General features: G+C 42.4%; 5 protein-coding genes across 9 annotated transcripts; 3 read left to right on the plus strand and 2 right to left on the minus strand.

Annotated features, from left to right (window-relative positions):
- Positions 1-1,360: 1,360 nt before the first annotated feature.
- Positions 1,361-25,283, plus strand: LOC115754750 (3-hydroxybutyryl-CoA dehydrogenase). Of its 3 annotated transcripts, none has more exons than XM_030693901.2 (5): positions 1,361-1,379; positions 23,086-23,282; positions 23,491-23,712; positions 24,082-24,194; positions 24,284-25,283. In XM_030693901.2, exons 2-5 carry the CDS (start codon positions 23,097-23,099, stop codon positions 24,651-24,653), a joined length of 891 nt encoding a protein of 296 aa, XP_030549761.1. In that variant the 5' UTR covers positions 1,361-1,379; positions 23,086-23,096; the 3' UTR covers positions 24,654-25,283. The 3 variants fall into 3 exon arrangements, with proteins under 3 accessions (XP_030549761.1, XP_030549760.1, XP_030549762.1); XM_030693900.2 differs by lacking the exon at positions 1,361-1,379 and adding an exon at positions 1,743-1,761 and having other exon boundaries at positions 23,089-23,282; XM_030693902.2 differs by lacking the exons at positions 1,361-1,379; positions 23,086-23,282 and adding an exon at positions 23,306-23,351 and having other exon boundaries at positions 23,495-23,712.
- On the plus strand, positions 1,794-4,510 carry LOC115754748 (protein RICE SALT SENSITIVE 3-like). 2 transcript variants are annotated; one of them, XM_030693896.2, is made up of 7 exons: positions 1,795-2,089; positions 2,220-2,270; positions 2,688-2,816; positions 2,977-3,082; positions 3,239-3,280; positions 3,405-3,461; positions 3,606-4,510. In XM_030693896.2, exons 1-7 carry the CDS (start codon positions 1,956-1,958, stop codon positions 4,308-4,310), a joined length of 1,224 nt encoding a protein of 407 aa, XP_030549756.1. In that variant the 5' UTR covers positions 1,795-1,955; the 3' UTR covers positions 4,311-4,510. The 2 variants fall into 2 exon arrangements, with proteins under 2 accessions (XP_030549757.1, XP_030549756.1); XM_030693897.2 differs by lacking the exon at positions 2,688-2,816 and having other exon boundaries at positions 1,794-2,089.
- On the plus strand, positions 7,365-14,461 carry LOC115754752 (probable protein phosphatase 2C 39). Of its 2 annotated transcripts, none has more exons than XM_030693903.2 (7): positions 7,365-7,377; positions 8,903-8,909; positions 11,977-12,109; positions 12,910-13,158; positions 13,467-13,743; positions 13,863-14,017; positions 14,182-14,461. In XM_030693903.2, exons 3-7 carry the CDS (start codon positions 12,077-12,079, stop codon positions 14,317-14,319), a joined length of 852 nt encoding a protein of 283 aa, XP_030549763.1. In that variant the 5' UTR covers positions 7,365-7,377; positions 8,903-8,909; positions 11,977-12,076; the 3' UTR covers positions 14,320-14,461. The 2 variants fall into 2 exon arrangements, with proteins under 2 accessions (XP_030549763.1, XP_048129614.1); XM_048273657.1 differs by having other exon boundaries at positions 13,863-14,037; positions 14,182-14,221.
- Positions 8,214-9,365, minus strand: LOC115754755. The gene has a single exon (XM_030693906.2). The coding sequence runs from the start codon at positions 9,244-9,246 to the stop codon at positions 8,500-8,502; it is 747 nt and encodes a 248-aa protein (XP_030549766.1). The 5' UTR covers positions 9,247-9,365; the 3' UTR covers positions 8,214-8,499.
- Positions 14,537-15,512, minus strand: LOC115754758 (squamosa promoter-binding protein 1). The gene is made up of 2 exons (XM_030693911.2): positions 15,132-15,512; positions 14,537-15,022 (listed from the first exon to the last, which is right to left on the minus strand). Exons 1-2 carry the CDS (start codon positions 15,467-15,469, stop codon positions 14,791-14,793), a joined length of 570 nt encoding a protein of 189 aa, XP_030549771.2. The 5' UTR covers positions 15,470-15,512; the 3' UTR covers positions 14,537-14,790.
- Positions 25,284-26,881: the final 1,598 nt, after the last annotated feature.

The following is a 26,881-nucleotide window of genomic DNA, read 5'->3' on the forward strand; positions in this document are numbered from 1 at the left end:
TCTCTTTTGTTTTTTTAAACCGCGATGTGGTGCTTTGCTTATGATAACCCCCACGGAAAAGATTAGAAAAATTGCCAGAGAAGAACAGCGGTCGAAAATGTCCGAGCAGCGTGCTCCTTGCTTGTCCTGCATGTTTCGCCCGTTCAAGTTGAAGTTGCCGGACTCGCGAGCTGTCCAAAAGCTCGCTCCGGGTACGGACCGTCTTGAGTGGCGACGTTAGATCTGATAGATTCGAGAACCGGATTGGTTCGATGTCTTTGAGTGTAGTAGGATTCCGGACATGAAAGACAAATATAGGAGCGACCGAGAACTATTATGATATATTTCCTTACACGTGAAGAGGGGTCTTCACCTCGATAGTGATGGGCTAAATTCTAAACCGAATCAGAACAATCACACATAAAATAGAAAAAAGGATGACACACGAGTTTTACCCAAGTTCACTTGCGAATAGGATTACGTCATATAAAGAAATTTTACTATGATTTTAGGTTTACAACCATAATAACTCGTTACAATAATCTCTCGTACGAGTTTAATATACAAGACTTAAAATAGGTCCAAAATCCAGACCTATCCGAATCTCTTTGATCCTTAAAACACATGCCTAAAATTCAATATTGTTTTAGGAACTCCCGACATTCCATGCGCAGGGATCATATGTCGTTGATTCATATTTCAATTTTTCTAAACTCATGTGAACGTGTTTTGTATGAGAAATAAGAATGTCCGAAGTAGCTAATGACAAGAATAGTAAGTGAGGGCATTCGTCTTGGGAGTTATGGTCGGAACAAGAAAGGGAACGCCGTGGCCTGTATTCGAACGTGTCATGAAAAGAACTATGGCATTCAACTTTCTAATTTGACGACGCCGTTTTCACACTATCATGTCCCCAGTTGATAATGTGGCGTTATCAATCAATCGCATTGCTTATGTGAGGCACGCTCAGTCAACTTTAAATTTAAAATTTTTTTGAAATCAACCACTTCTAATTAATTTATTTACTCGATATCATGTTGACGTAAGCCATCCACTCGATGCTTTTTCGTCGGCGGAGATTACTCTTGGAGGAGAAATAGCCCCTAGAGACCCACGTCAGGAAAAGATTTACATGGCTGACGGTGAGGCGATCACAGTGAAAACGGCGGGGAGACTAGAGGAAGAGGCGGGGTAGCTGAACGAACAGTGGCTTGACCTCTTCATCGGTCCAACAGCACAGTACCAGATAATTAGGTCAGACTTTAGAGACGAACGAACCAAATCCTGGTGCACCACCAGGGGAAAAAGGAGGGACCCCAAACAAATTCCAAAACGAGGGCTGGTGCTGTATTGCCCTTTTGGACTCCCTCTCTCTATAAAGAGAGAGAGAGAGAGAGAGACCCCACTGGTTTTTCCCTTTGGGTTAAATGGTTAAGAGTTGCATCGAGCTTGCCCTCATCAGACTTTTGGTTTCTTGTTTTTCTGTCTTTTCTTAAATCTTTTAACCATCACATATATCGCTTTCCCAGAATATTACAAGCGACAAAGTGTGGGGGGGAAGAGAAGGGACAAATGGAGAGTTTTTTGTGTGTGTGTTAGAAGATGAAGGAAAGGGAAGGAGTCTCCCTTCTGTGGTTGCTAGCCATTGCAGAGTTGCCCAAGCAATTAAAAAGGTGAGGAGGGAGAATGGAATAAAAATTTACAACAGACACAAGGCATCTCTTTCAGTCTCCAGAGTCTTGTTTATTGGCAATTAAAAAACAAAGAGAGAGAGAGAGAGAGGCAGCAGAGGTAATAAGTTAAGAAACGAGGAGGAAGAGAGGGGAAGGCAGAGAGAGAAGCAACCTTCGAGAAAAGGAGATAGAGCGACAGGTGCAGACTCAAGTCTGTGAGGAAGCTGAGGGGAAGGGGGGGCAAAAAGGCTACAAGAGGAAGGGTCTCTTTGGGTGGGGGAGAGAGAGAGAGAGAGCAGAAAAATGGTGGGCTCAGGAGGAGTAACAGATAGGAGTAAAGAAGCTGTGGGGATGATGGCACTTCATGAGGCCCTCAGGACTGTCTGCCTCAACTCTGACTGGACTTACTCTGTCTTCTGGACCATCCGTCCTCGTCCGTATGTTTCTCTCCCTCTCTCCCTCTACCTCTCTCTCCCCGTCTCTGTGCAAGTCTTTTGGTTTGTGAGTGGGTTCTTGCTCGGGTTTCTGAGCTGTTTCCTTAAATGGGTATCCTTGCATTTATTGCAGGAGAGTAAGGGGTGGAAATGGTTGCAAGGTTGGTGATGACAACGGCAGCTTGTAAGTATTCTCTCTCTCTCTCTCTCTCTCCGTCTGTTTCTCTCTCTAGTTGCAGAGATGGCTGAGCAAGTTGAGAGGCATCTCAAGCTTCTCAGTTCTTTTGTTGCTAAGTTCAACAGCAGAAAAAAAAGGGCAGAAGGTAAGGGTTTTGTTTCTTCTGATTTTTCAAAAAAGCCATAACCCTCTATTTCTACCGTGGTATGTAAAACCGAAACAGGGTAAAAGCAGGGGGGAAAATAATCTACTGATGATTCTCAAATGTTTGTTCAAATATGTCATGAAATTAGACTACATTTTTATGATGGGCATCTTTAACTGGTTTGAGTGCTTGTTCCTTTGAATTTTATACAAAAGGCCAAGTCATGTGCTGTGATTAATTGATGGGTCTGTGGAAATTTGTGTGCCATGTGGTTGAAGGATGTTGATGTGGGAAGATGGATTTTGCCGAGGAAGAGTAGGGGAGTGTTTGGAAGAGATGGACGGAGAGGACCCTGTGAGGAAGGCCTTCAGCAAAATGTCCATTCAGTTGTATAATTACGGAGAAGGGTGGGTACTGGGTAGGTGTTTGGTAATATTGGCTCTCTCTCACTCTCTGTCTCTCTCTCTGTGTCTTCTTCTTTGGAGGGTGGGAGCTAAAAATTGCCGAGGAAATGGAAGGAGCAATCTTACGGAGGTGTTCTTGATTTGTTTGGCTTGTTTGGAACAGGTTGATGGGGAAGGTTGCTTCTGATAAGTGCCACAAATGGGTCTTCAAAGAACCTACCGAGTGCGAGCAGAACATCTCCAATTATTGGCAAAGTTCTTTCGATGCTGTATGTTCTAATGCGCGGTTCTCTGAAATTTTTTCTCGTGACACACCAGTGAAATCGCTATTCAATCATAGTCGTATGTCGGCGACATTAGAAATTGAAATTTCCTTCGAAAAGGATTAGTGTGGTAATTTCTTTTCAATTTTTTATCTGGTGCAGCTTCCTCCTGAATGGACTGATCAGTTTGAGTCAGGCATTCAGGTTAGAACATTCAGATTGCTCTAGCTAGTCTAACTGTACATACAAGGATGTATACGGTTATCTATATGCCCATTTTGAATGTCTATGATTTTGCTTCTCTCATCTTATACTCATCTTTGACCAGACCATCGCTGTAATACAAGCTGGCCATGGCCTTCTGCAACTGGGCTCCTGCAAGACTGTAAGTTAAACATACTAGTTCGGAATGGGATTTTCAGTCTCTGGATCTTATCTTTTAGGTTTTTGCTATATACTTTGGAGAAAACCAGATGAGCGGCGAATTTGTTTGGTCAATGTCATTGAGGGAACGATTTCTTTTTGCCAGATACCCGAGGACCTCCACTTTGTGCTTCGAATGAGGCACACTTTTGAATCCCTCGGCTACCAACCCGGGTTTTATCTGTCCCAGCTTTTCGCTTCGAACAGAAATAATTCCTCTTCTTCAGCCATTCCTTCGAAGCCGTCGACGATTCCGATCCGTCCTCCACCTCCGCTCTTCAACTGGGGCCAGAGGCCTCTAGTTCCCCCTGCGGCTTCCATGCTTTCTAATCCTCATTTCCAAAACTCGGCCAGGCTCGGATTTCCTCAAGCGAAAGACGAAACCCACATGTTCCTCCTCCCTCACTCGTCCGAAACCCCTCGGATAGAAGATATGATGGGGGAGCACGACAATGACATCAAGTGGCCAAATGGGTTGTCATTCTTTAATGCCCTCACAGGGCGGAGCGAGGATGCGAAGCTGTTGTTTAACCCCGAGGGTCTAGGAAACAAGCCGGACCAAAGCCACCACTCTCTTTTTCTGGAGGGGAAGAGTCCCAATCCGGAAGCCTCCAACATGCATAATTCGGGCGCATCGAATCCCAATGAGTTCCTGAGCTTGGATAGTCACGGGGAGAGCGCGAGAAAGATGGAGAACAAATTCAAGAGGAGCTTTACGTTGCCCGCGCGGATGGCGTCCTCTTCTTCGACTCCTGTTGATCACCATCCTGAACCTGGGATGTACTCTGACATGGAGACCTTCATGGAGTAGTTTTGGAGGGTCTACATTAGGATGAGATGACGGAGAGACATTGTACCTACGCATAAAATTATTCTAAGTTAATTCCCTTGTGATGAATCCTCTGTTTTTAAGGTTAGTTTTTGCTGTCTCTAGCTTTTAGCACCATTACCTTATGTGTTTTAACGTTCATTTCTTGCTCTTTAATCCTATCTTCTGATCTTTGGCCTGAACATCTCAGCTCTCTTTCAAATTTTGTCTCGGCTTGGCGCAAAAAGTTTTACGTCTGTCGTCATTTATGTGAGCCTTCAGACTACAAGTTTCTAAGTTTTTTATGCGTTGAAATGATGTTTGATTGTTCTGATGTTCCGGTGCATACCATCTTTGGACGCTCGGAATGCACTTCATATGTACATGTTTTGACTTAGGAAGAGATGCCTCAAAAATGGGGATCGATCGGCGGCTCAACGCTCGCAGTGACCTCGCTCATTCCGCATGAATCTCCTCCTTGGAGGAGGAATTGGTTGGACTGCCTGGAACATAAAAGCTGACTCGAGTCACCGTCGGTCGGTTTACAATAGGAAGCCAAGGGAACGGGCATTGTATGAAAAGAGACAGGGTGTTTTGTTTTCTATCTGGTGTGTCGTATTTAGGGAGGTGAAGGGACTGATCGAGGGATTGACCCAGCTTGAAAAGATGCGACAGATCGTGACCTCTTTCTGTTGTCGCGTATTTTGGCTTTGTTCCGTTTTCTTCTTCATTTTGTTTTCCTCCTTGGCTGCTTGAGAGATTGATACAGCCATCTCATAATCTACCCCCTCTCTCTTTCGCGTCATTATCTACCCTTGTCTTCAGCCCAACAACGGGGTAAAGTATAAAAAAATTTTAAACCTATTGCATTTGTATTAATTCAGTTCTTAAATCTTTTATTGGTATCAATTCAGTCCTAAATCTTTTGCATTTGTGCTGTTGGTGCCAATTCAGTCCTAAACCTTTTGTATTTGTGCTAATTCAATTCTAAACCTTTTGCATTTGTGCCAATTGAGTCAATCCGGTCAATTTAGATAAGAAAACATTGACGTGAACGTCATGTCCTGCGTAGCGGGGCTAGCGTTGACGTAGCATTTTTTTAAATATTATTTAAGTATTTTTAACAAATTTTTACTTGCAAGCGTGCTAACGCGTGACATTATTTTTCTTTGTACACAGCCTTGTTTGCCCACAAATGTTTTATTAGCCACTCAGCTCAACTTTCTTTTTCCCGGGAAAACAAGATAGAAAACGAAAGAAAAACTAGGAACGAAGACAAAGAGAAAATAACTCCATAACTTTTCAATGCGGGCATGGGAACAAAAGAAGAAAACTTTGCCTTTCCAAAAGTTTTGGCACACTAGGCTCTAAGCGCAAGAAGGCGTCGCATGAGCCAAAACAAACATAATCCAAACCGGCAAAATCCATTCGCCGGAGAAATGATACTATACTCACCTAACTTAGGGATGCCGAGAGGAGCCCACCAACCAATCATCGATCGACACGTGTGGGGGGCCATGCCACCAATGCATGGAGATAAATGACGATTTGGGGATCGATTTCCAGGACGTTTCATGTGGCGGAGGAAAGGTTCTTGGGAGGACGTAAGATACAAAAAGGTAGTCGACTTCTTTTGTTTGATCCATCGTTTGTGGAGTAAATGATGATTGCTTGATTTCCAAGTAAAGAAAGCCGAAAAACCCTAAGGCCGGACCACGCCGATTAGTTATCCGATAATTCCCACTTTCCAAAAATTCTCCGAAATCTTTTGTTTCGTACTTCCAATTTGATTCCTTGGACCCGAAATGTGGAATCGACAAAAACAACTCGGGTCAATCCATAGTTTTCTGTCTGCAAAATCCGCGGCAAGGACGAAACTTTTCGGATCACCGGTTTTTTTTCCTTCTAATTTCTCTTAGTTTTTGCTGTCTCTAGCTTTTAGCACCATTACCTTATGTGTTCTAACGTTCATTTCTTGCTCTTTAAGCCTATCTTCTGATCTTTGGCCTGAACATCTCAGCTCTCTTTCAAATTTTGTCTCGGCTTGGCGCAAAAAGTTTTACGTCTGTCGTCATTTATGTGAGCCTTCAGACTACAAGTTTTTAAGTTTTTTATGTGTTGAAATGATGTTGATTGTTCTGATGTTCCGGTGCATACCATCTTTGGACACTCGGAATCCACTTCATATGTACATGTTTTGACTTAGGAAGAGATACCTCAAAAATGGGGATCGATCGGCGGCTCAACGCTCGCAGTGACCTCGCTCATTCCGCATGAATCTCCTCCTTGCAGGAGGAATTGGTTGGACTGCCTGGAACATAAAAGCTGACTCGAGTCACCGTCGGTCGGTTTACAATAGGAAGCCAAGGGAATGGGCATTGTATGAAAAGAGACAGGGTGTTTTGTTTTCTATCTGGTATGTCGTATTTAGGGAGGTGAAGGGACTGATCGAGGGATTGACCCAGCTTGAAAAGATGCGACAGATCGTGACCTCTTTCTGTTGTCGCGTATTTTGGCTTTGTTCCTTTTTCTTCTTCCTTTCGTTTTCCTCCTTGGCTGCTTGAGAGATTGATACAGCCATCTCATAATCTACCCCCTCTCTCTTTCGCATCATTATCTACCCTTGTCTTCAGCCCAACAACGGGGTAAAGTATAAAGAAAGTTCTAAACCTATTGCATTTGTATTAATTCAGTTCTTAAATCTTTTATTGATATCAATTAGTCTTAAACCTTTTGCATTTGTGCTTTTGGTGCCAATTCAGTCTTAAACCTTTTGTATATGTGCTAATTCAATTCTAAACCTTTTGCATTTGTACCAATTGAGTCAATCCAATCAATTTAGATAAGAAATTGCTGACGTGAACGTCATGTCCTGCGTAGCACGGCTGGCGCCGACGTAGCATTTTTTTAAATATTATTTAAGTATTTTTAACAAATTTTCTTTTATTTTTTTTCTTCCTTATCTTTTCTTGCAATTTTTTTTTTGGATTGGGATCGGCAATCATGTAGTAGATTAAAGGTTATAATGAGAGGTCCTCTAGTATAAATAGAGGAGTCCTCTCCCTCATTTGTATTGATCCACTTCATTTGAGCCATAAAAGTATTCTAAAGTATCTCTATTCGGGTGATTCAAGCAAACGATTCTCAAGAAAAGGCTTAACGTAAGCGCGCTAATGACCTAAAGAAGCCTAAATCGTCATACAAATTGACCCTCAAAAGTTGGCTGATGACAAGGGGCCCCGACACCGCCGAGGGTCGCCGGCCCTCACCTGCCTCCAAGAAAAAAAATGTAAGAAATTTTTAAAAAAAAAAAATTAAATAATATTAAAAAAATACCATGTCGGCGCCAGCGATGTCACGTAGGACAATCAACATTTATGTCAGCAATTTCAGGTCAAAATTGGCCGGATTGACTCAATTGACACAAATATAAAAGGTTTAGAGTTGAATTGGCACCAATAAAAAGATTAGAACTGAATTAGCACCATGCAAACGATTTAGTATTGAATTAGCACCAATGCAAAAAGTTTATGACTGAATTAGCATCAATATAATAAATTTATGATTTTTTTTTTAACACTTTCCCCTCAACAACGCAACGCAATGCAACACCAGTTAGAGAAGAAGATGTCAATTTTGACCGGTCCGATTTGAAGTTTGGATGCCATTTTGCGGTGTGGAAAAAGGATTGCAGGCAAGAGGAAACGACAAATCCCTTGTATATTTTGTACAGATCGTCTCAATGTAGGGAGCGAATTGATCACAAGTGACGAATTTAACGTATGAACTTCAAGTGGGCTTTCACGTTTTTGAAACTCTGCCGAGCCATAGAACAGGTAGGATTCACAAAGACTCGGTCAACGGATCGGCATCCATTAGTAAAATACAGGTTAAGACAAAAGCGTTTCGATCTATATGTGCCTTAAAGAGTTCATCAAACTGGATTATGGAAAGTTATGGAAAGATCAGCTCAGCTCCCTTTTACACAGTCTGGGTATGGAAGATCGATTCTGCCCAGTTTCACAGTAAAGAGGACGGGCACGAGAAAATCGATTGATGACGTTCTTCTTTTGTTTTCTTGTTTTTTCTTTAAGCCAACTCATATCAAACCAAGAGGTGACGAGACAATCCACCCAAATAAAAGAAGAAAAGAAAGAAACACCATGGACCAAATTATGGATGTTGATCAGGGTCACAACTCTCTGAAAACATCTTCTCTCCTAGAAGCTTCGACTTCCATTGCATGGCAGTGCATGCAGGACAACAAGAACGAACGTATCAGTCTCCTTCCGAAACCGGTCTTGATCCTTTCCTTTTCCTTGATCCTTTTTGCTTCTTCTCTCGCAACACCTTCGTGTAATTTCCTCGTTCTCCTCCTCGAGGAGGAAGAAGACGACGAGCAAGACCCCTCGCGACTCAAAGGCGGCACCGGCGTGATGAACTGCCACCTCTGAGACGTCCCGTACACTTGAGCAGCCACGGCTTCACACGTCCTTCGTCTCTGATCTCTCGCGTTCTTGCTTAGGGTTTTGGATGAGACTCTGGTTTGGTACATCAACGGCGGCGACCTGGCCCTTTCGGTATTGTCGGAAGAGCTCCTCCTCGCGCTGCTGCAGCTGCTGCTGCTCCGGCTGCTGTTCGTGCTGTTGCTCCTGGATGACATCAACGACATCGAGCCCTTGCTGCTCACGCTGCTCGCTCGGCTCGCCGCACGCGGGGCGACGGCATTGGTCTTGGTTTTGCATGGGAAAGAATGCGGCAAGAGCCTGCCATTGAAGAAGAGATGATCAGCTGGTGAGTTCTTGCTGGATTCTCCGGAGGGCGAATCCGGGGTCGCACAACCGAACTCAAACTCCAAGTCCGGATCCCGGGATTCAGATGGGGTGCTTGGAAACGAGAACTCGTCACTGGAGCCATTCCAACGCCGGTGAATCTCCATGGGATTCGAGTCGACTGAGAGGAGCTTGCCTGCATATGATGAGTGAATATGCTTATGTACAACAGCTCCTGAACAAGTGGATGCTTCTATTTTAGGGGACACGTGGCATGTGGGATTATGTTGCTGGATGAGTCTTGGTGGTCAACATTATGAGGTTCTTAGTTGGCAGCTCAGACTTTAATCTTTGGCATAATTAAGCTTAATAATCAAATAGTTGCTTGCTTATGTGGGATCTTACAAGGAAGTGTGTGTCGAATGATGAAAAAGCAAGACAGCGGCCGCTAATTTCAGCCCATGAGTGGGTGGATCATATGCACTCGATCCCACGTTTAACTGACTAAAATTATCTGCTACTCATCTTTCTTTTTGGCCAGTTCAATGATGGATCTCTCCCTCCCATTCTCTTACTATTCTCTGCTCTACTTTAATCTCGAGTGTCTCTTGCTTTTGTTCCCTTGAAGACACAGTCTCCCAAAAATACTCCCTTTAAGCAAAGCGAAGAGGAGCTCGCATCTCATGAGCAATAGCGGGAAAACCCTGCTAAGAATCTGTCGAAGAAGTTGCATCTTGTGCCCTCCTTGATGTGGTAGTAAGTTCTCCGATACAATGGCTCGTGAAGTTCGATCGACGAGATCGCACCGGTGCCTTAACGATTCGAGCATGCAAGACTAATACGTACTAGCCGGAGGGAGCGTACGGGTTCTTGTTGAGATCTCGATATCGAATGACGCCTACAACTCGCACTTCCTGCACAGGGGGGTGTGGGGGGCAAGAAAGTTGACAGATAAGCTGTAAAGTTTGGAAATAAAACATTGGTCTAATGCATACGACGTACGAAATGTTGAGCCGCGATCGCCCCTTGGCTTAGGCGTGTAATGATGCGATCCGCGAGCTTTTACTTGCTTTTGTGGAGACAAAGAGCTCTTTAGCGGGCAACTTTAGCCGCATGGAGCAGTGCAGAATATGTGCAAAATCCCATAAAAAATGCAGATTAACAATCCTTAAAACGAAAGGATTAGAGAGGCAGCTCCCAAAAAGAGTCCCTTGTCTCCCATTCAGGTTCCTTTCAAAAAGGGGGCCCCGACGCGATCATTATGCCTTCCTCTTAGCTTTATCCTCCCCCCCCACCAACCAATTCATTTCCTGATCTCCCCTTTCTTCATTACTGGGATCATACCATCTGATTCTTGATTAGATTAAACAGAGAAAGCAGAGTGCTGTCTGGTCAAGTTGGGCTCATCTTGGTGGGATGGAAGCGATGAAATTGTTTGGGCCGAAAGATTTCTTGATGGCCCAAAATGCTTAATTTGTCTTTTTCCTGATGAATGGATTGCGGGTGTGATGTAGCTTCCGGATGGACAAGCATAGGCCCATCTGGGGGAATGCCATGAGCAAGTTGAAGCGCCACGTTCAGAGAGCCTGTGTGGAACCTGGGAATGCGTTAGGATGAGATTTTACCGTGATTGTTCTGGTGAGTATGCACGCACAAAAAATTCCAAGTGTTTATAGTCGGAAATTATAGTTCTTAGTATGAGTTTTGAACCATGCAGATCTAATTAATTAGCAAACCAAATAAAGAAAGAGGATTGAAAGTAAACAAATATCAGTGTTGATCGTTAGAATTTATCCATATATGATTAGTCTTCTTAATAATGTTGAGTTTCTTTTTTTTTTTTTTTTTTGGACAAAAAATTATTTAGTTTACGTTGTTGGGAGCCTAAAGTGAAACTTGTTCCAAATAAGGGTATAAAATGCCATCATTTTTCAAATAAGGGCATGAAGTCCGCTTTATTTCAAATAAAGACCTCACTTCATCGATTGGTTAAAGACATTTTCATCTTTATTTTTTTCTTTTTCATTTTTTTTTCTTTTCTTTTCAAGGTAGGCGATCTCGGGCGATGGCCACCACCAAGCAATGCTCGAAGATGGCTGGGTGAGACTACCCTCGAAAGCCACAGGCAAAGGTTGCCTCGGCGGCCAAGAGCAAGGCCAGCGCACGCCAGATTTGCACGAGGGTCGTCTCGCCCGCTGCCAACGAGACTTTAGGCTAGGCGACCTTTGTCAGTAGCGGGTGAGGGCTTGTAAGTCCTCTCCAAGGACTCCGATTTCATCTCTCCTACGTAAAAATCAAGTCCTTCCGCTAATCCCTGTTCATTCGACAAACAATACTAACATGATTTTTTTAATATTTTATCTCCCATACGTAGCGTTAAACTTAATTAAAGCACTAAAACAATCTCGCCTTAATCTAAATCCTAATTTTTACACAAAATCTTCATTAAATTAGGTTAAAAAATTTCAAACAAAATTCCAAAAAAAAGACAAACTAAAAAAAAGGCTAAAAATATAAAAAGGAAAAAATAAAAAAAATCCACGCCCTCTCTTGTCAATTTTTAAATCGAACTTAACTAAAATTTAGGTTATCGTCTTTGGATGAAATAGCCTTTGACCGGCCGAAATATTTAAAACATTCACGGTGATCTCATACCCTTATTTAAAACTGATATGATCACTTTTGATTCTTAAATTTGGAACAAATATCTCTCCAGACTTTTATTTCAGAAAATTAGGATGCTTGCGAATTTTCATTTGGATATTTCCTAAAATAAAATGCAAATAATGCGGCTGACTCACTGAGTAGGAGAGAGACGAGGGGGCGTGTACGGCGCCGAGTCGTGTCACCGCTACACCGATTCTGGATTACTACTCGTCTCCTTCTCAAGTCACACTTCTCTCTCTCTCTCTCTCTACTGCTGCGTCGACTCGATCCCATCCATAATCAACCGGGAGGTATACATACACTCGAGTCAATCCCTCGTTGGAGGGAGCCATGAGCCGCAGAGAAATCCTCCACAAGATGAAGGTACGTCCCCTCCTCATGTCCTCGCTTCTCGAGTTGCTCCCGCGTTCCGCCTCTCCGTTTGGTTCGTCTATGCGCGAGTCGCGTCCAGAGAGGCAGTGCTCGGAACATCTGGAATCGTGGAAAAAATGGAAAAAAGAAGGCTTTTTCGCGATCGCGCTTAAATGTCGTATCCGGATCGGTTACTGGACTGGACTCTTTCTTTAGTTTGGGATCGGGTGTTGGGGAAACTTCGGATCGCGAGGCCGATCCGATCGCGTTTGTCGAAGTCGCGGCTGTCGTTTCGAAAGATGTGAGATGCGCGCGGTATGGATGAGTTTGAGCTAAAATTTTTGGTAGCTTTGGGGAGACGTATGCTCTAGCGTAACGCACATGTTAAAAAGGGTAGCTAGAGCTTGACTTGTATCCCAAATGTCTGATTAGTGCGTGTTAAAAGAATGGCTGAAGACAAATTACCTCGACACGAGGAATGCTGTTTGAGGAATCCAAAAAAACCATGGTTTTCATGGTTAAGAATGTGAGTTGGACTAATTCCAGAACTGCACACTACTTATCTGCTATGCTGGAAGCGCTTGTAGTGAAGAATTGTTTTTGGAAAAAAGATGAATTCGCTTCCTAAACTATTTTATTATGGTCTGTGGTGCAAGCCTATTTATGGTCTGGTCTAGTTCTTGCGTAACCATGAGCCACCATTTGCTTCCGTTGATTGTTCACTCTTTTGTTTGAGACCCATCTACCTCTTATAGCAATTGGAATTCTATGGGGTGGCTAGATATAGAAGGATTATTGTTGTCTCATGGCAGGAAAAGGTTGGATTAGGCTCATCCACAGCCGACTCTGGAAAGGGGAAGAGTAAGATGTCGAAGCACATTACACATGGTTTTCACCTGGTGAAGGGGAAGTCATACCATGACATGGAAGATTATGCAGTTGCAGAGTTTAAGCAAGTTGACGATCATGAACTTGGTTTATTTGCGATATTTGACGGCCATTTGAGTAGTGAAGTACCTGATTATCTCCGGACGCATCTGTTTGACAACATCATAAATGAGGTTAGGATGCTTTTTTGGTTTAACAGAAGATGCATCTTTATTAGCATATTCTCTATTTTTCCACAATAAGGTCCATCATTACAGAGAAACTGTTTCTTGTTACACTAAGAAAAATGTGGACTTAGATGTGGAATATCGATCTGAATTTGGCTAGATTCCACTAATCGAATTACAAATATACTGAATGATTTGACTGTCATTTATTCCCAGGTGGTTCTTTATTTTCAAAAAACTTGCCTTCAAAATTTAACTTCTGTGTGTTATGAAGAGATTTGACGCTTTTTTTTATCCCCGGTTTCTTGCAATAGCCTAACTTCTGGACGGAGCCAGAGAAAGCAATCAGGAGGGCATATCGCGTAACCGATAGTAATATCCTAGAAAAAGCAGCTCAATTGGGTAAAGGGGGCTCAACTGCAGTTACAGCAATTCTAATTAACTGTCGCAAGCTAGTAGTGGCGAATGTTGGGGATTCCAGGGCAGTCATCTGCAAAAATGGTGTTGCCAAACAATTGTCGGTTGATCACCAACCAAACACAGAAAGAGAGAGAATTGAGAATAGAGGTGGTTTTGTATCAAACTTTCCAGGTATTGACCCTTCCACATGAGGCTTAACCGTTCGAGGCTGATCAAGTCTTGAGATCTCGCCAAGTTTAGAAAAGGAAGTGCCTTAGATTTTGTGACTATGTCTTGTTGATAATTTTCAGGAGACGTTCCTCGTGTTGATGGGCAGTTAGCTGTGGCAAGGGCCTTTGGTGACAAAAGCTTGAAGGAACATCTCAGCTCTGAACCTGACGTGACAGTCGAGGAGATTGATGATGCCACCGAGTTCATCATCTTGGCAAGTGATGGACTATGGACGGTTAGGGCCTGCCTATGTCTGTAAATAAGTTTCTCTGTTATATTTAGATTGAGCATTTTTCCGAAATGCGCGGTGAAAGAGAAGCCTTGTCATTAAGCCTTGTCGTTAAATTGCCTTTTGCCTATACGACGATCAGTCTGAAATTCCTGTTCAAATGATGCCAGGTAATGTCAAACCAGGAAGCAGCTGACTCTATAAGAAACACAAAGGATGCTCGGTTGGCGGCGAAGCACTTAACTGAAGAGGCACTGAGTAGGAATAGCAAAGACGACATATCCTGCATAGTTGTGAGATTTCACTAGTTTGCAGTTTTTACTTTTGGGTGTTCTCTTTTCATGTGGTTGGTAAACCTGTGGTTACATCTTTTGCTTGTTTATTCAGAGTGATTATCAAAGTCTGCTGTACACTTCATGTGCAATAAATTGCATAACCAGATTGTGTTGATGTACTATGTTGCCATCAAATCAAGGATTTGTGTCTCTACATTTTGTCAGTAATGAAGTGCATCAAGATTCAAGATCGAGTAAATAACCAAACAGGTCACTTATGTGATTTATCCAAGAGATAACTCAGATTATAAAATGCTGATACAATAGGTAGCCGATTCACGGGCAGTACCTAACCCAGAGAACAGTCCATCGTCGCCAGTGGTGCTTCACAATGGTCACTTTATTTATATAGCCTAGGCATTGCCTTCAGCACAGATAGTTATGGTGATAGCAGTCTTAGGGTGACAGAAGAGAGGGAGCATGTAAACGATGGAAATTGAAGCCTCATCTTATGTGGAAGTGTTCGAAAGTTGAATTTCCTTGGATGGCAGTTCCTCTTCCTCTTTCATCAGCCGGTCTGCACTGATTTTCCTTCAACTGAGGACCAGACATTCTACGACTCGAGCCGCCTTCTCCATAGTACTCGCAAGAGCTCTTCCTGCGCCGCTCGTTATGTCCGGCCAGACGCCTGCGGCAACTCCTCTTGGATTCATCAAACTCCAGTAGCTCATGGAACCTGCATCATTCCCCATGCATATTTGAAATGGTGAAGTAAATAGACTGAAATTTTGATTGTACATATGAGAGGATTTAGTTATTTTAAGGTTGAACTATCCTTGACAGACCTACTGCATTGTTGACAGAACCTCTGACGCAGTCCGGCCACCATCACCACCGCCGCTTTTGCATGGACTTCACACACCTTATGGCGCCGATGGTAGCGCTTCGCGTCAGTCAGGTTGGTCCCGCACCTCTCGGCCTGGCAACAGGGCGGGGATGCCTCGCGAGAACCAGTTGACACCTTTTTCCCATATGGAACCTTCTTCTTCTTCTCATCATTGGGTAAAAAAGGCTCACCTTCATTGTTTCCTTGTCCCTCTTCTTCATCTACATCGTCGTCCATGTCGTCTTCGATTACATCTTCCAGTGTTTTCTTCCCTTCGAGACGCTTGGAATTGATCATGGTGGATGCAGTAGTTGTTCCAACGAGGGTTGTGGTGCGATGGAGTGAATTGTAGGTACATGTTAAATAGTGATGGAAGGCAGGCATTGAAAAGTAAAGAGAATGGTGCTAGGACCACTAGCTCAATTTCCTTCCCCGTCAGTACAGTAGGTGGGAAGGTGAATGAGTGCTGAAATAGATTGCATGTGACTTTGGAATAAGGTTAGCTTGTGTGACTTTTACCGGCATTACAAGGATCGAGCGTGTATGTTAAGAAAGTTATCAGATCTCTTTGGCTGGAAATGATGGATCATTAGTTGTTTCTTCGTGTGCAAATATTAGAAAGGCTTGTGATATTTGAATGGTTGATTCTCCCAATTCTGGTGTGCCACCACCAGATGGTTGGACCTGATGCCTCTCGTGGCGCTCGAAATTGATTTCTTTCTATGTGTGGGGGTCAGTAGACAGCAAAAAATGCCCGTAATTCTCAGACGAATAACAAATGCAGATTATGACATTTGGCTAACTCTTTTGAGTTTGTTTATGGTGATGCAGTGAAAGAGGATGATAAATCTTTGGCTTCTCTTTTTCCCTTGCTTTGATCCATCTCATGAAGTCATTATCCTTCTTGAAGTTGGATTGATATCAGAGCACAGGGGTTTTTTTTTCTTTTCTTTTTGTCTTCAGCGTGAGTTCAAGTTGACAAGGACAGATCAATTGTGGAGTGAAGGCTAAAGGACATGAAGAGGAAGGTCACGCCGTATTGCAGTTTCACCTCTCTCAGGTAGGCATGCTGTTCACTCCAGTCCTCCCATCATTTTCTCATTCACGTGGGCTCTCGTACAGTTTTATTGCCACTCAATTATGGATGCGCAGTTTTGCCTCTCCCATGTCTTTCCCACATTTGCTCTCGGCGAAACATTTAGGTCACTCTAATTGTCAGTCTTCACGTTCAGTGGGTTCAGTTACAACCCAGACTATCGCCTCTCGGCATCATGACGAATCGGTTGAGCTAAGCCGATCAATAGGATCCGTTGAATTCTAAAAGTAGAAAGAGAACCCCGCATAAGAGAGTTAGGGACTTGAAAAGGCGAAACCTTTAATCTTGAATATACCTTTCTGATCATGTCCTTTGAGGACCAGTTCTTGTATGGGTCTAGAGAGCAACTTTAAATTCCCATAAATTTTTTTCCGCGTCCCTGCTTTTTATTGGCTATTATTTTAGATTTCCATAGTGCACATCCTTCTCAAACATAAGAGAGTTGGATCTTGGTCCAAACTCCCTTTTTCTAGGATTCTTTCGTTGTCTTCCCCGGCAACACACTTTCAATAAGAGGACGCTAACATCAGTTGCCAAGGGACGAGGCCCTTGATGGAGATTAGGTGATCAACGATAGCGTGCGCGAGCTCCGGGTTCTTCTCTAAACACCGCACGACACACTTGAAACAAGTTGCTGGGTCTCCACTGTATTTTGAGACGTCCTAGGTGATTTGGGAACGGTAAGATTTGCTAATCAGTTTGAATTGGTACAGAAGGATCAAAGGTAATTTGCTTATGGAGCCTTATTGTGTTGGGAGAGAGATTCGCTAGCATCGGGGATAAGTAAAGCACCAATATTCACAAGGGCATAAAGTCGGCTTTTGCCATTTCAAAGGCGCTGCCGCGTGCGCTTCGACGTGTGTCCTTGTATAATCGACGAAACCCGAGGCGCGACGCCGTTCCAATGTGCCTTTTCATCCCCTGGAACTTGACTTGACGAGCAACACCTGCTTTCCATGTTCATTCCTCCGTAAAAGGGGCTTTTTCCTCCTCCTCCCTTTGTTCTATTCCGCGAGACCCGTAGGGGTCCGAGTCAACTGAACTTTGTCGTGTGTCAACCTCAGGGTGGAAAAATTATTGAAAAGGTCTTAAACCAAATCAATTGCGTTTTGTATCTCCTAAACTTTCAATATGATTAATTCAGTCTTAAATTTGTGATAATTTTGTCATCTGGTCAAATCAAAATTTGATGGCATGGACATCGACTCGTCCATGATGCGAATTTTTTTTTTCAAATTTTGTTAATTATTTTCTTCTTTTTTTAGTTGTTAAGAGGTAGGGTCTGCTGGCCATTGGCCGAAGCCTAAGGAACCCTTGGGATCCTTGGACTTCCTTGGGGAGTTGGCGAGGGGGTCAAGGGGCGAGGTCTTGCGATCCTCACTCAATGGTTGGCGAGAGCTGAATTAACACAAATATAATATGTTTAATATTTTTTGGGTAATTTTCCCGACTCAAGGCGGACAGATAGATCCTTTATCAAACGTTGGTATGTGTAATTCCATTCGGCGTTGGATTAGATAAGTTTAAAAAAGTCTGCTCGACATCTTGAAGCCTATGTTTATCCTGAGAAGTTCCTGAACGTGCGACAACAAGGAGAGAAGAAGCACAGTGACCCTCCTTCTGAATAGTTGTAAGAGAAGTGATTCCCGGAGAGCTGAGTTAGAGAAGGAATCATTGAACGTTAAAAGAAATACAGCTGTTCGATGAGACCAACCAAGTCCCCATCCATTAGCCGTGGTCCTCGCACTTCAATCCTCTCAAAGAATTCGATCAAGCTCGTGCGTCGATGTATGATACTGCTTGTACTCGATAAATCTTGCATGCCGAAAGAGAAGGGTGAATTGATGATAATGTCCATTTTCCTTGGGGTCTCTTTCATGAAACCGACGTTGAATTCTCCACGGTGATGTTCTGCATTTTGGGCATTTTTATATAAATCTACAGAAATGCAGAACATCACAGTGGAGAATTCAATGACGGTTTAATTTAAAACATCTTGACGATTTGTCAATCTAGTCTAAAATTTTGTAACAATTTGTTAGTGTAGTCCTTTCGGCCGATTATCCAAACAATAAGTTTAGAACTAGATTGGTAAGTTGTCAAAAGGTTTAAGATTAAATTGGCAAATTGTTAAAAGTTCAAGACTAAATTGGCACAATTGAGAAATTTATGACTAAATTGGCAAGTTGTTAAAATGGTTAGAACTAAATCGACAAAATTGAAAAGGGCTCACACTAATTTCACCCCTTTATTGGCTCGTGACACTTTCTATCACATTGAATTGATTACATTAACCCTTACGGATCTCACTTTTGATTTTATATTATTTCTTACCTTTTTTTTTTTCAATTTTACTGAAATAAAAACTTACCCACATCCCTTCTAAACTATTCTTTTCACCATAGCCGCTTCTTCCACACCTATTTCATTTCAAGGCCTTCATGTGTTTTTTTTTTAAACTTAATCTCCATTGTTATAATCTAATAAGCAAGTGCTATCATATTTCATTGTAAAGAAATATCTATTCTATTTACAAATTGTTTACTTGATTTCACTAGATCATTCGCCTGATTATGAATTTCTTGACTTCGAATTTAGGTTCAAATTTATGGGAATTTACTCAAAGATTGATTATTGTGGTTGATGTATGATTTATACACAATTTACTCAAAGACAATCCTCTTACTTGTGCTTACAACTCATTAAGGAAATGATTATTTTTTTTTGTCAAAAACATAACAATTAGTTAGCTGTCCACACCGTTACACTTCGGGCCAAGCTTTAAATATGAATAAATCGGGTATCTATTTCAGCAAGGGGTGCCCAGACACTCTAAATACGAACTTGTCAGAAGAACCGAGAGTCCCTATCATGGAGAAAACAGGCAAGTATTTAGGAATCCCGTCGGATTGGGGCCTTTCTAAGAAAGATATGTTTAGATGGGTGCTCGCGAAAGTGAATACAAAGCTGGAGGGGTGGAAAGAAAAGCTCATTTCCAAAGCCGGGGAAGGAAATTCTTATTAAGATTGTAGTCCAAGCTCTGCTGCAGTATGCCATGTCCATTTTCATATTCCTTTATCTATATGCAGAGCCATAGAAAGGAAAATCGCTTCCTTTTGGTGAAAACAGAATGCAAACAAAGAAGGTATCCACTGAAGGAAATGGGAGCACTTAAAGTTAAGGAAAGATATAGGAGGATTATGCTTTAAGGATCTAATTGCCTTCAATAAAGCTATGCTAGGCAAGTAGGTTTGGCGTCTGGCACAATCCTCTAACTCATTGTGGGACCAGATTTTAAAAGGAATCTACTTCCTCGAAGGCGATGTTTGGACAGCAAAGAAAGGCCACCGCCCTTCCGAGGGGTGGCGGAGCATATTAGTGGGAAGAGACGAGATCGAACCAGAAACCAGATGGACAGTGGGAAATGGTAGAAGGATAAGGATTAGAGAGGATAAATGGCTTCCCTCCGGTAGATATGAAGCCCAACAAACCTTTCAGAGCCTCAGTTGGTGGCAGATATTATAATTCAGGAGACACAATAATGGAATTTGCAGTTGATAGCAGAGTATTTTAACACGGAAACGACTAAGGAGATCTTAAATTGCCCTCTTAGTCATAATCCTATAGAGGACTGCCTTATATGAACTGGAAATAAGGAAGGTACCTACTCAGTAAAAGCAGTCTACAACAAGATTCAAGCAGCAGAAGACAAAGGGTCCAAGGGTATGGCGTCTACATCTTACAGCTCACCTAGGAACGTGTGGACTAGACTCTAGCAAACACAAACCCATCCAAATGTGCGATATGTTCTCTAGAGCACTTGCAGCAATGCCTTGCCGACTAAGGATAACCTATGCAAAAGAAAGATGATCCCCGATCCACTGTATCCTCTCTGAGGCTGCGTTCCGGAAAGTCCAAAACACCTATTCCTGTTATATAATTAAACAAAAAAGATATGGTCAAATAAAAGATTGAATTTTGACACTTCTCCCACCAGAATTTCAAGAATAGAGAAGTGGATAGCAGATAACCTCACTGTTAGACTGCCTGAAGCCCCTCCCACACAATCTTTACTAGCTGAAATTCTTTGGGCCATTTGGACTTCTCGCAGCGCATAGGTATTCCAAATAAGTGAGAGATTTGATAAGACCACGACGAACCGCTCTAAAAGTTTAAGCCGATAGAAGAATGCATAGTTTAATATTTATATATTCCAACACTCCCCTTCACGTTTAGTCCGGTTTTTTTGCCTAGTACTAAGCGTGAAAATATTCATTGGGGAGGCAACTAGGGGCTTGGAAAGATTTGAATTCGGGACCTCCCGCTCCGACACCATGAGAGATTTGATGGGACCACAGCCAACTGCTTTAAAAGCTTAAGCTTATAGAAGAAGGTGGGGTTTATTATTTATATATTCCAACAAGAAGAGACCCTAAGCCCTCGACTACAGTAGATGAAGCAATCACTTCCTTCGTGCTGTACAAGAGATGGAATCCTAGCGTGAAGTGTGGAAATTCTGGGCAAAACCCTCTAGCGGCTCACTGGTGCTTACTGAATCAAGGTCGTCTGAAATTGAGCATAGACACTTCGTGGTGTGGAGAAACGGCAGAGGTTGCAGCTGCTGGTATTCTCCGAGATGCCTTCTGTGTGCTAAATTCAGGCTTTACAAGGAAGTTTAGAGTACTCTCTGCAAGCGTAGCGAAAACCCTAGCTTTGTGAGATGGTATGGAGTTCTTGTGGAAAGTACGATCTAGAAAAGAAGATGGAGATCTTAAGATCTTCGATCCTCCAGATCTTGAAGTACTGATTGAATCAAATTGCCTATCTGCCGTATGCTGGGTTTTGGGCCAGGAGGAAAGCCCGTGGACCGTGCGCCCAATTGTCTCTGATCGTATATCCCTGCTAAACCGATTGGATCGAGTGAGGCTAGCCCATTATCCTCGTTCTGCAAACCAGGTTGCTGACTGGGTAGCAAAGGCCCTTCGCACCGATTCCCTTTCTCCGAATTGGCTCATAAAGCCGCCACCTTATCTTTGGTCATTGTTATTTTAGACTGTGGTCAGTCAAATGTTATCCCTTCAGTTTATGAATAAAAGAAGCATGTTTGTCCCAAAAAAAAAAAAAAAAATTTGGAAAAGAGGTAGACCAATTTTGCTCCAAATTTAGAAAGATGAGCAAAAAATCGAAAAAGAAGACAAGAATTAGTCTTAAATCAAGAGTGGACCCCACATTTAATCTTAATAAATACTGTTTGAAAGGAGCATGGTGAGTTTCGTCTCCAGCAAAATTGAAATAAAAGAAAAGGAAGAAAAAAAATGTAAGACAAAAATCTTCAATCAAGAGCAGGACCCACTTGGGATAATTTAGTCAATTCAATGTAAAATGGTGTGTTAGAAGCAAATAAATGAGTGGATATAGCGTGAGCCTTAAAAAATTTAGGACTAAATCTGTCGCTGTACAAGACCTTTATGTGTAAGTAGGCTTTCGACTCAATCTAATAGCCTACCTTGGTAAAGAGAGCTTTTTCTTCATCTTTTTATCGAGATTAGCTAAATCTAAGTCTCCTAGAATTGCTTCCTTGGCCCAGCCACGAGTTGCAGTAACAAAACCTTTCACTTTTGATTTAATTCATTCATATATCCGATTCCAGAAGGCCACAGCACGATAGCACATGGAGTGTGTATGCAATGTACGTCAGTCTATGGAGACCTATCATGTGAGTTTCATTGGTCATGTACTTGTCCTGTGATCCATTGGCACAATCATGTGTGACACGGGTTTTGAGATTGTATTTCTTGTACAATCATAAATATGGATCGACCTGAGTTTTCACGAGAGAAATAATGTAGGAAAACCGTAACCGGATGAATATCCTATATCAATCAAATTCTCTATTAGAGCTCTTGTGAAGCTCTCTTTAAAGTGAATCCGAATCCCATCATGTGGGAGACATAAAACCGCAATGCTTATCGTACCATAATAAAAGTACACGGAATATCTTTCGAATAGCTAATATAATTAAGAATGGCATCGTCACTTTTGGTGTCACTGACTATGTGGAAAATGCTAGCGAGCTTATTTGTGTAGAATTATCTATTAGAGTAAAATGGTCTATTTTTCTCTTTTCCCATTTGCTCCTTTGTATTTGTAGAGGGGTTAGAAGTGATTATTCACTAATGATCGTTTTAGAAATTACTTCAGTTTACTTCCTTTGTGAATTTTTCTCACTTTTATTTTTTTAATCCCATTTGATGTCTATTTCAAGAGTTAATGGATATCTCAGCATCCAACGATCTATTTTTTTTTTTTTCTCTTTTTCCCATTTTCTTTCTATTTAGGGGTAATTCCGACACCCCTAATAGAAAAATCAACAAAAGAAAGTTACCTGCGGATTCATCGAATGAGACGAGCTTGATGAATGAACATTAGATTGGCATTTAATGGACCTATCTACATTTGGTTATATAGCTAAGACTTTATCTTAACTTTCAATGGACAATGTTCGTTTGCATCATCAATAACATCCATTTATTTGTAAAGGGTGTGCTCAATGACGTATGCTTTTACTGTGAAGTTCTATTTTTTTGGTTCGTATGAACCGATTGTTAAGGCTTTCGATGTGAAAACTTGGGCTTTTTATCAGGTCTGGAAACTGAGGTTTTGGGCTTTTTTGCCAGAATTTTTTTGGGAGAAGCAAATGGGCTTGTTGAAAGCCCGCCAAAGGGCCTCTTGATTCTTGGTAGCAGCGGAAATCCACGAGCATCCCTGAGCAAAACCAGGAATTCGGCGACTTAGCGGGTGTGTTTGTGGTGCTTGGGAGCAGTGAAAATGGCGGAGATGAAGACCATTGGCGTGGTGGGCGGCGGCCAGATGGGCTCGGGGATCGCTCAACTCGGCGTCGTCCACGGCTTCCAAGTCTGGCTCTTGGACATGGACCCTCAAGCCCTCGCTCGATCCGCCGATTACATCGCCGCTTCGATTCGGCGCTTGGTCTCCAAGCGCACCCTCTCTCAGGTTCCAACCTTTCACCCATCACGCTTTAGAATGAGGTCATGATGCTCTGTACTGATTCAGTCGCATCTGGTCAGTCGCCTGGCCGTGCTGCCCACTTAAGTTTTTGATTTTGACTCGCTGTCCGAGTGTGACTCATGGTCGTCGATGCGATCGAAAGCGTGTTTTTAGCGCGAGGGTATCTCATACCCATCTACTGTTCTGCAATCAGGCAGAAGGTGATGACGCTCTGCGCTCCCTCCACTGCACCTCGAGCTTGGAAGAACTTCGATCGAGTGATTTTGTGATAGAGGCTATAGTGGAATCTGAGGATGTCAAGAAGAAGCTGTTCTGTGATTTGGACAAGATTGTTAAACCCTCTGCTATTCTGGCGTCCAATACAAGTTCAATCTCCATCACTCGCTTAGCATCTTCTACGACGAGACCCCGTCAGGTTGTTTTCATATCTGATTGAATTCTTTCATTTTTTCCATCTCTCAAAGCAGTTAAGATTGTTTGACTTAAATTGATGTCGTGTAATTGGAAATTGCTTCCCATTCTGACCGGATGAGCCAAAAACCAGCTGACATGTTCATGCGATCGATGTTGGTCTATACCAGAAGTAGACCACTGTGGGTGCTTTGCCTGTTGGGCTTGTTTTCTTGGTCCATTGTATCAGAACAGAACCAGAACGCACATTTGCGCTTGATTGTAACTGCACACGATCCTCATTAGCGTCTTGCTGCTGCTGGCTTTGCTGCCGAAGCATTATTCGAGATCATTCATGTCCTTATTAGATGGAATTAACACCTGTTTCGTTCAGGTCATCGGCATGCACTTCATGAATCCTCCACCTTTGATGAAATTGGTCGAGATCATTCGGGGGGCAGACACATCAGACGAGACATTTACCATCACAAAGACCCTTGCTCAAAGGTGGTTTGCAGATCCCATCAACCCATTATTCGAAGAAGTTTCTTGTTCTCCTTGTATTTGTGGATATATAATGATTTTTCTATTTGCAGATTTGGGAAGACGGTTATATGCTCGCAGGATTATTCTGGTTTCATTGTTAACAGGATCCTGATGCCAATGATAAACGAAGCATTTCACACACTCTACACTGGGGTCGCAACAAAGGAGGACATTGATGCTGGAATGAAGCTCGGGACAAACCATCCGATGGGTCCTCTGGAGCTCGCCGACTTTATTGGGTTGGATGTCTGCTTGTCCATAATGAGAGTACTCCAAGCGGGATTCGGAGATAGTAAGTACGGTCCGTGTCCTTTGCTAGTGCAGTATGTCGATGCGGGTCGCCTGGGAAGAAAACGAGGTATTGGGGTATATGACTACAGCAAAGTACCTGAACCGATCAAACCGTCTGCCCGACTGTAGATATTGATCCCTGGAGTACAATATAAAGGTGTGGATGTAAATGTGAATTGGATAGAGTGAATAGGATATCGATCTAGTGTGACGTATGGAATGTATACAGCACCCTTGGAGAACATCTTTATTGCAAGGCACTTTCCTATAGCAAATTCAGTTGAGGATGCAAACCCCGAAGGCGCAATTTGTGGGGGAGAAGCTTACAAGGCTTGGTAAATGATGCATTTGCAAATGTTTTGGTTTCCCCAAAGGAATATCAGCTCACTTTAGTATATGACTATATCAGAAGGCGAATCGATGGAAGTAGTAACACAAGCGATGGGAAAACGAGCAGCAGAAATGCGACTTCTTTTCGGAAGCTAAATTGTTTGGGATTTCATGCATCATTTATATATCAAGCCTTGTAAATTTCTCCACCACAAATTGCACCTCCGGGTCTCCACCTCGCCAGAATTTGTTATGGATAGTAGCGTCCCAAGATGAAGATATTCTGCAAGGGTGCCACATGTATTTTGCATAACTCCAGAAAGATATCATATTCGTGGAAGGCAAGCTGTGAAGCGTAAGATGCTTTTACTGGACATGTCTACTCGTGTTTCCTTCAATGTTTTCAAGATTATATCCAGCGTTAATGGAGGTCTCCTTGTATCATTACACTCAATTTGGATGGAGTGATAAAGAAGAAAAGGAAGGGATTTAGGTAACTATGAGATAAAAGAAGAAGAAGAGCGGATTTTGAAGGGACTGTAATTGGATGCTAGGGAGGGAAAATTGGAAGAAAAAACTGCATTATGACACGAGCATCTGTTTATGTACTTATACAATAGATGTGAAATGAGGGTGCGAGTAAGAAAGAATAATAAATCAGATAAGCAATGTACAAATCCCTACCAAATCCTTTCATATCTGGAGAGATTATTCTTGCCCTTTGTCTCTTTCTCTCAATTTAAGGATAATCATGTTTCTTAAATCCTCTCTCTTCCCTCTTAATCCCTCCTAACCACCTTAGAAGTATCCTGAATATGCTCCAAGCTTTATTACTCCTATAGTGGGAAGGCAAGGACTAGGAGATGATCGCATGATTCACCAAACTTTTACTATACATCCATGGCCAGGCGGTCAAAGGATCATGTAGAAAGAAGACAATCATCCTTGGCTAGCAGTATATTCGACTCGTTTTAGCAAAGGCGGTTTGCGAAAATTGGTTGGCATTGTCTCCCAAATCTCATTAACATGACTTTGATTCACACACCCGAACGTCGTATATCGTATTATACACTCTCTTTCATCTGCAAGACTATATCTTCAGATTCTTTGAAGTGGGCTTACGATGTTTTACACACCAAACCCCTCTCGTGTGGTCCACTAAGGGCCTGTTTGCTAACAATTTTTTTTTTGAGAACAAATTTTGAGGAGAAACGATTTTTTTTTTAACTCTGCTTTCAGGAACAGGGAACAGATTTTTTCTGTATTTTGTTTTTGTTTCTTTAACTGGTGTTACCAAATAAATTTCTGTTTTTTTTTTGTGTTCTCGAAAACAAAAGGATAAAAATAAGATAAACAGGAGGTCGTCAAATAGGCCCTGAAAATGCTTGTGATGGCCCCGAAAGGAAGAAATCGTGCGACCTTATTGCTTGCCAGCTGGGGAATCTTTCGCACGAGACAAAGGAAATGGAAAAAAAAAATTGGGGTCCTTCCAATTCAACCTTAAAATTCCCTGTGCATAGAGCTCAACGAAGAGAAGCCTACATAACGTGTTTCCCCTTGAGAATTTATAAGTAAAATAGATGAATGTAATAGACCACAAGAAGATTTCTCATGTAAATGTGGGAAATAACTGTAGAGATGGGTGGTTTTGTCAATTATTCGGAAGAGAGAACCGTGAGAAAAGAGAGAAGAAAACATCAAAGTTCATCATGGCTGATGGCTTGACTGACCCACCACCCCTTTCCCTCTTTCGAAGCTGGCATTATTGGGCGTGGCGACTTTCTTTCTTGAAAGCGATTGAAGTGGAATCCAATGGGCACCCTCTCTCTGAGAGAGGAAAAAACAACCTAGCAACCATTATTGGATGAGAAAGAAAAGATAGAAAGAGAACTAAAAAGGCCGGGCGGTTTTCTAGTCTTTCGTGTTCTGGTTGCAGTTTTGTCAGGACAAGAGAGAGAGAGGAAGGGAAGGGGAGGTGAAAGTGACGGTGAAGGTAAAGCAAGAGAGGCCAAATGAAGTTCCTGTTT

This window comes from Rhodamnia argentea, chromosome 2 (genome assembly GCF_020921035.1).
Source record: "Rhodamnia argentea isolate NSW1041297 chromosome 2, ASM2092103v1, whole genome shotgun sequence".
NCBI lineage: Eukaryota > Viridiplantae > Streptophyta > Magnoliopsida > Myrtales > Myrtaceae > Rhodamnia > Rhodamnia argentea.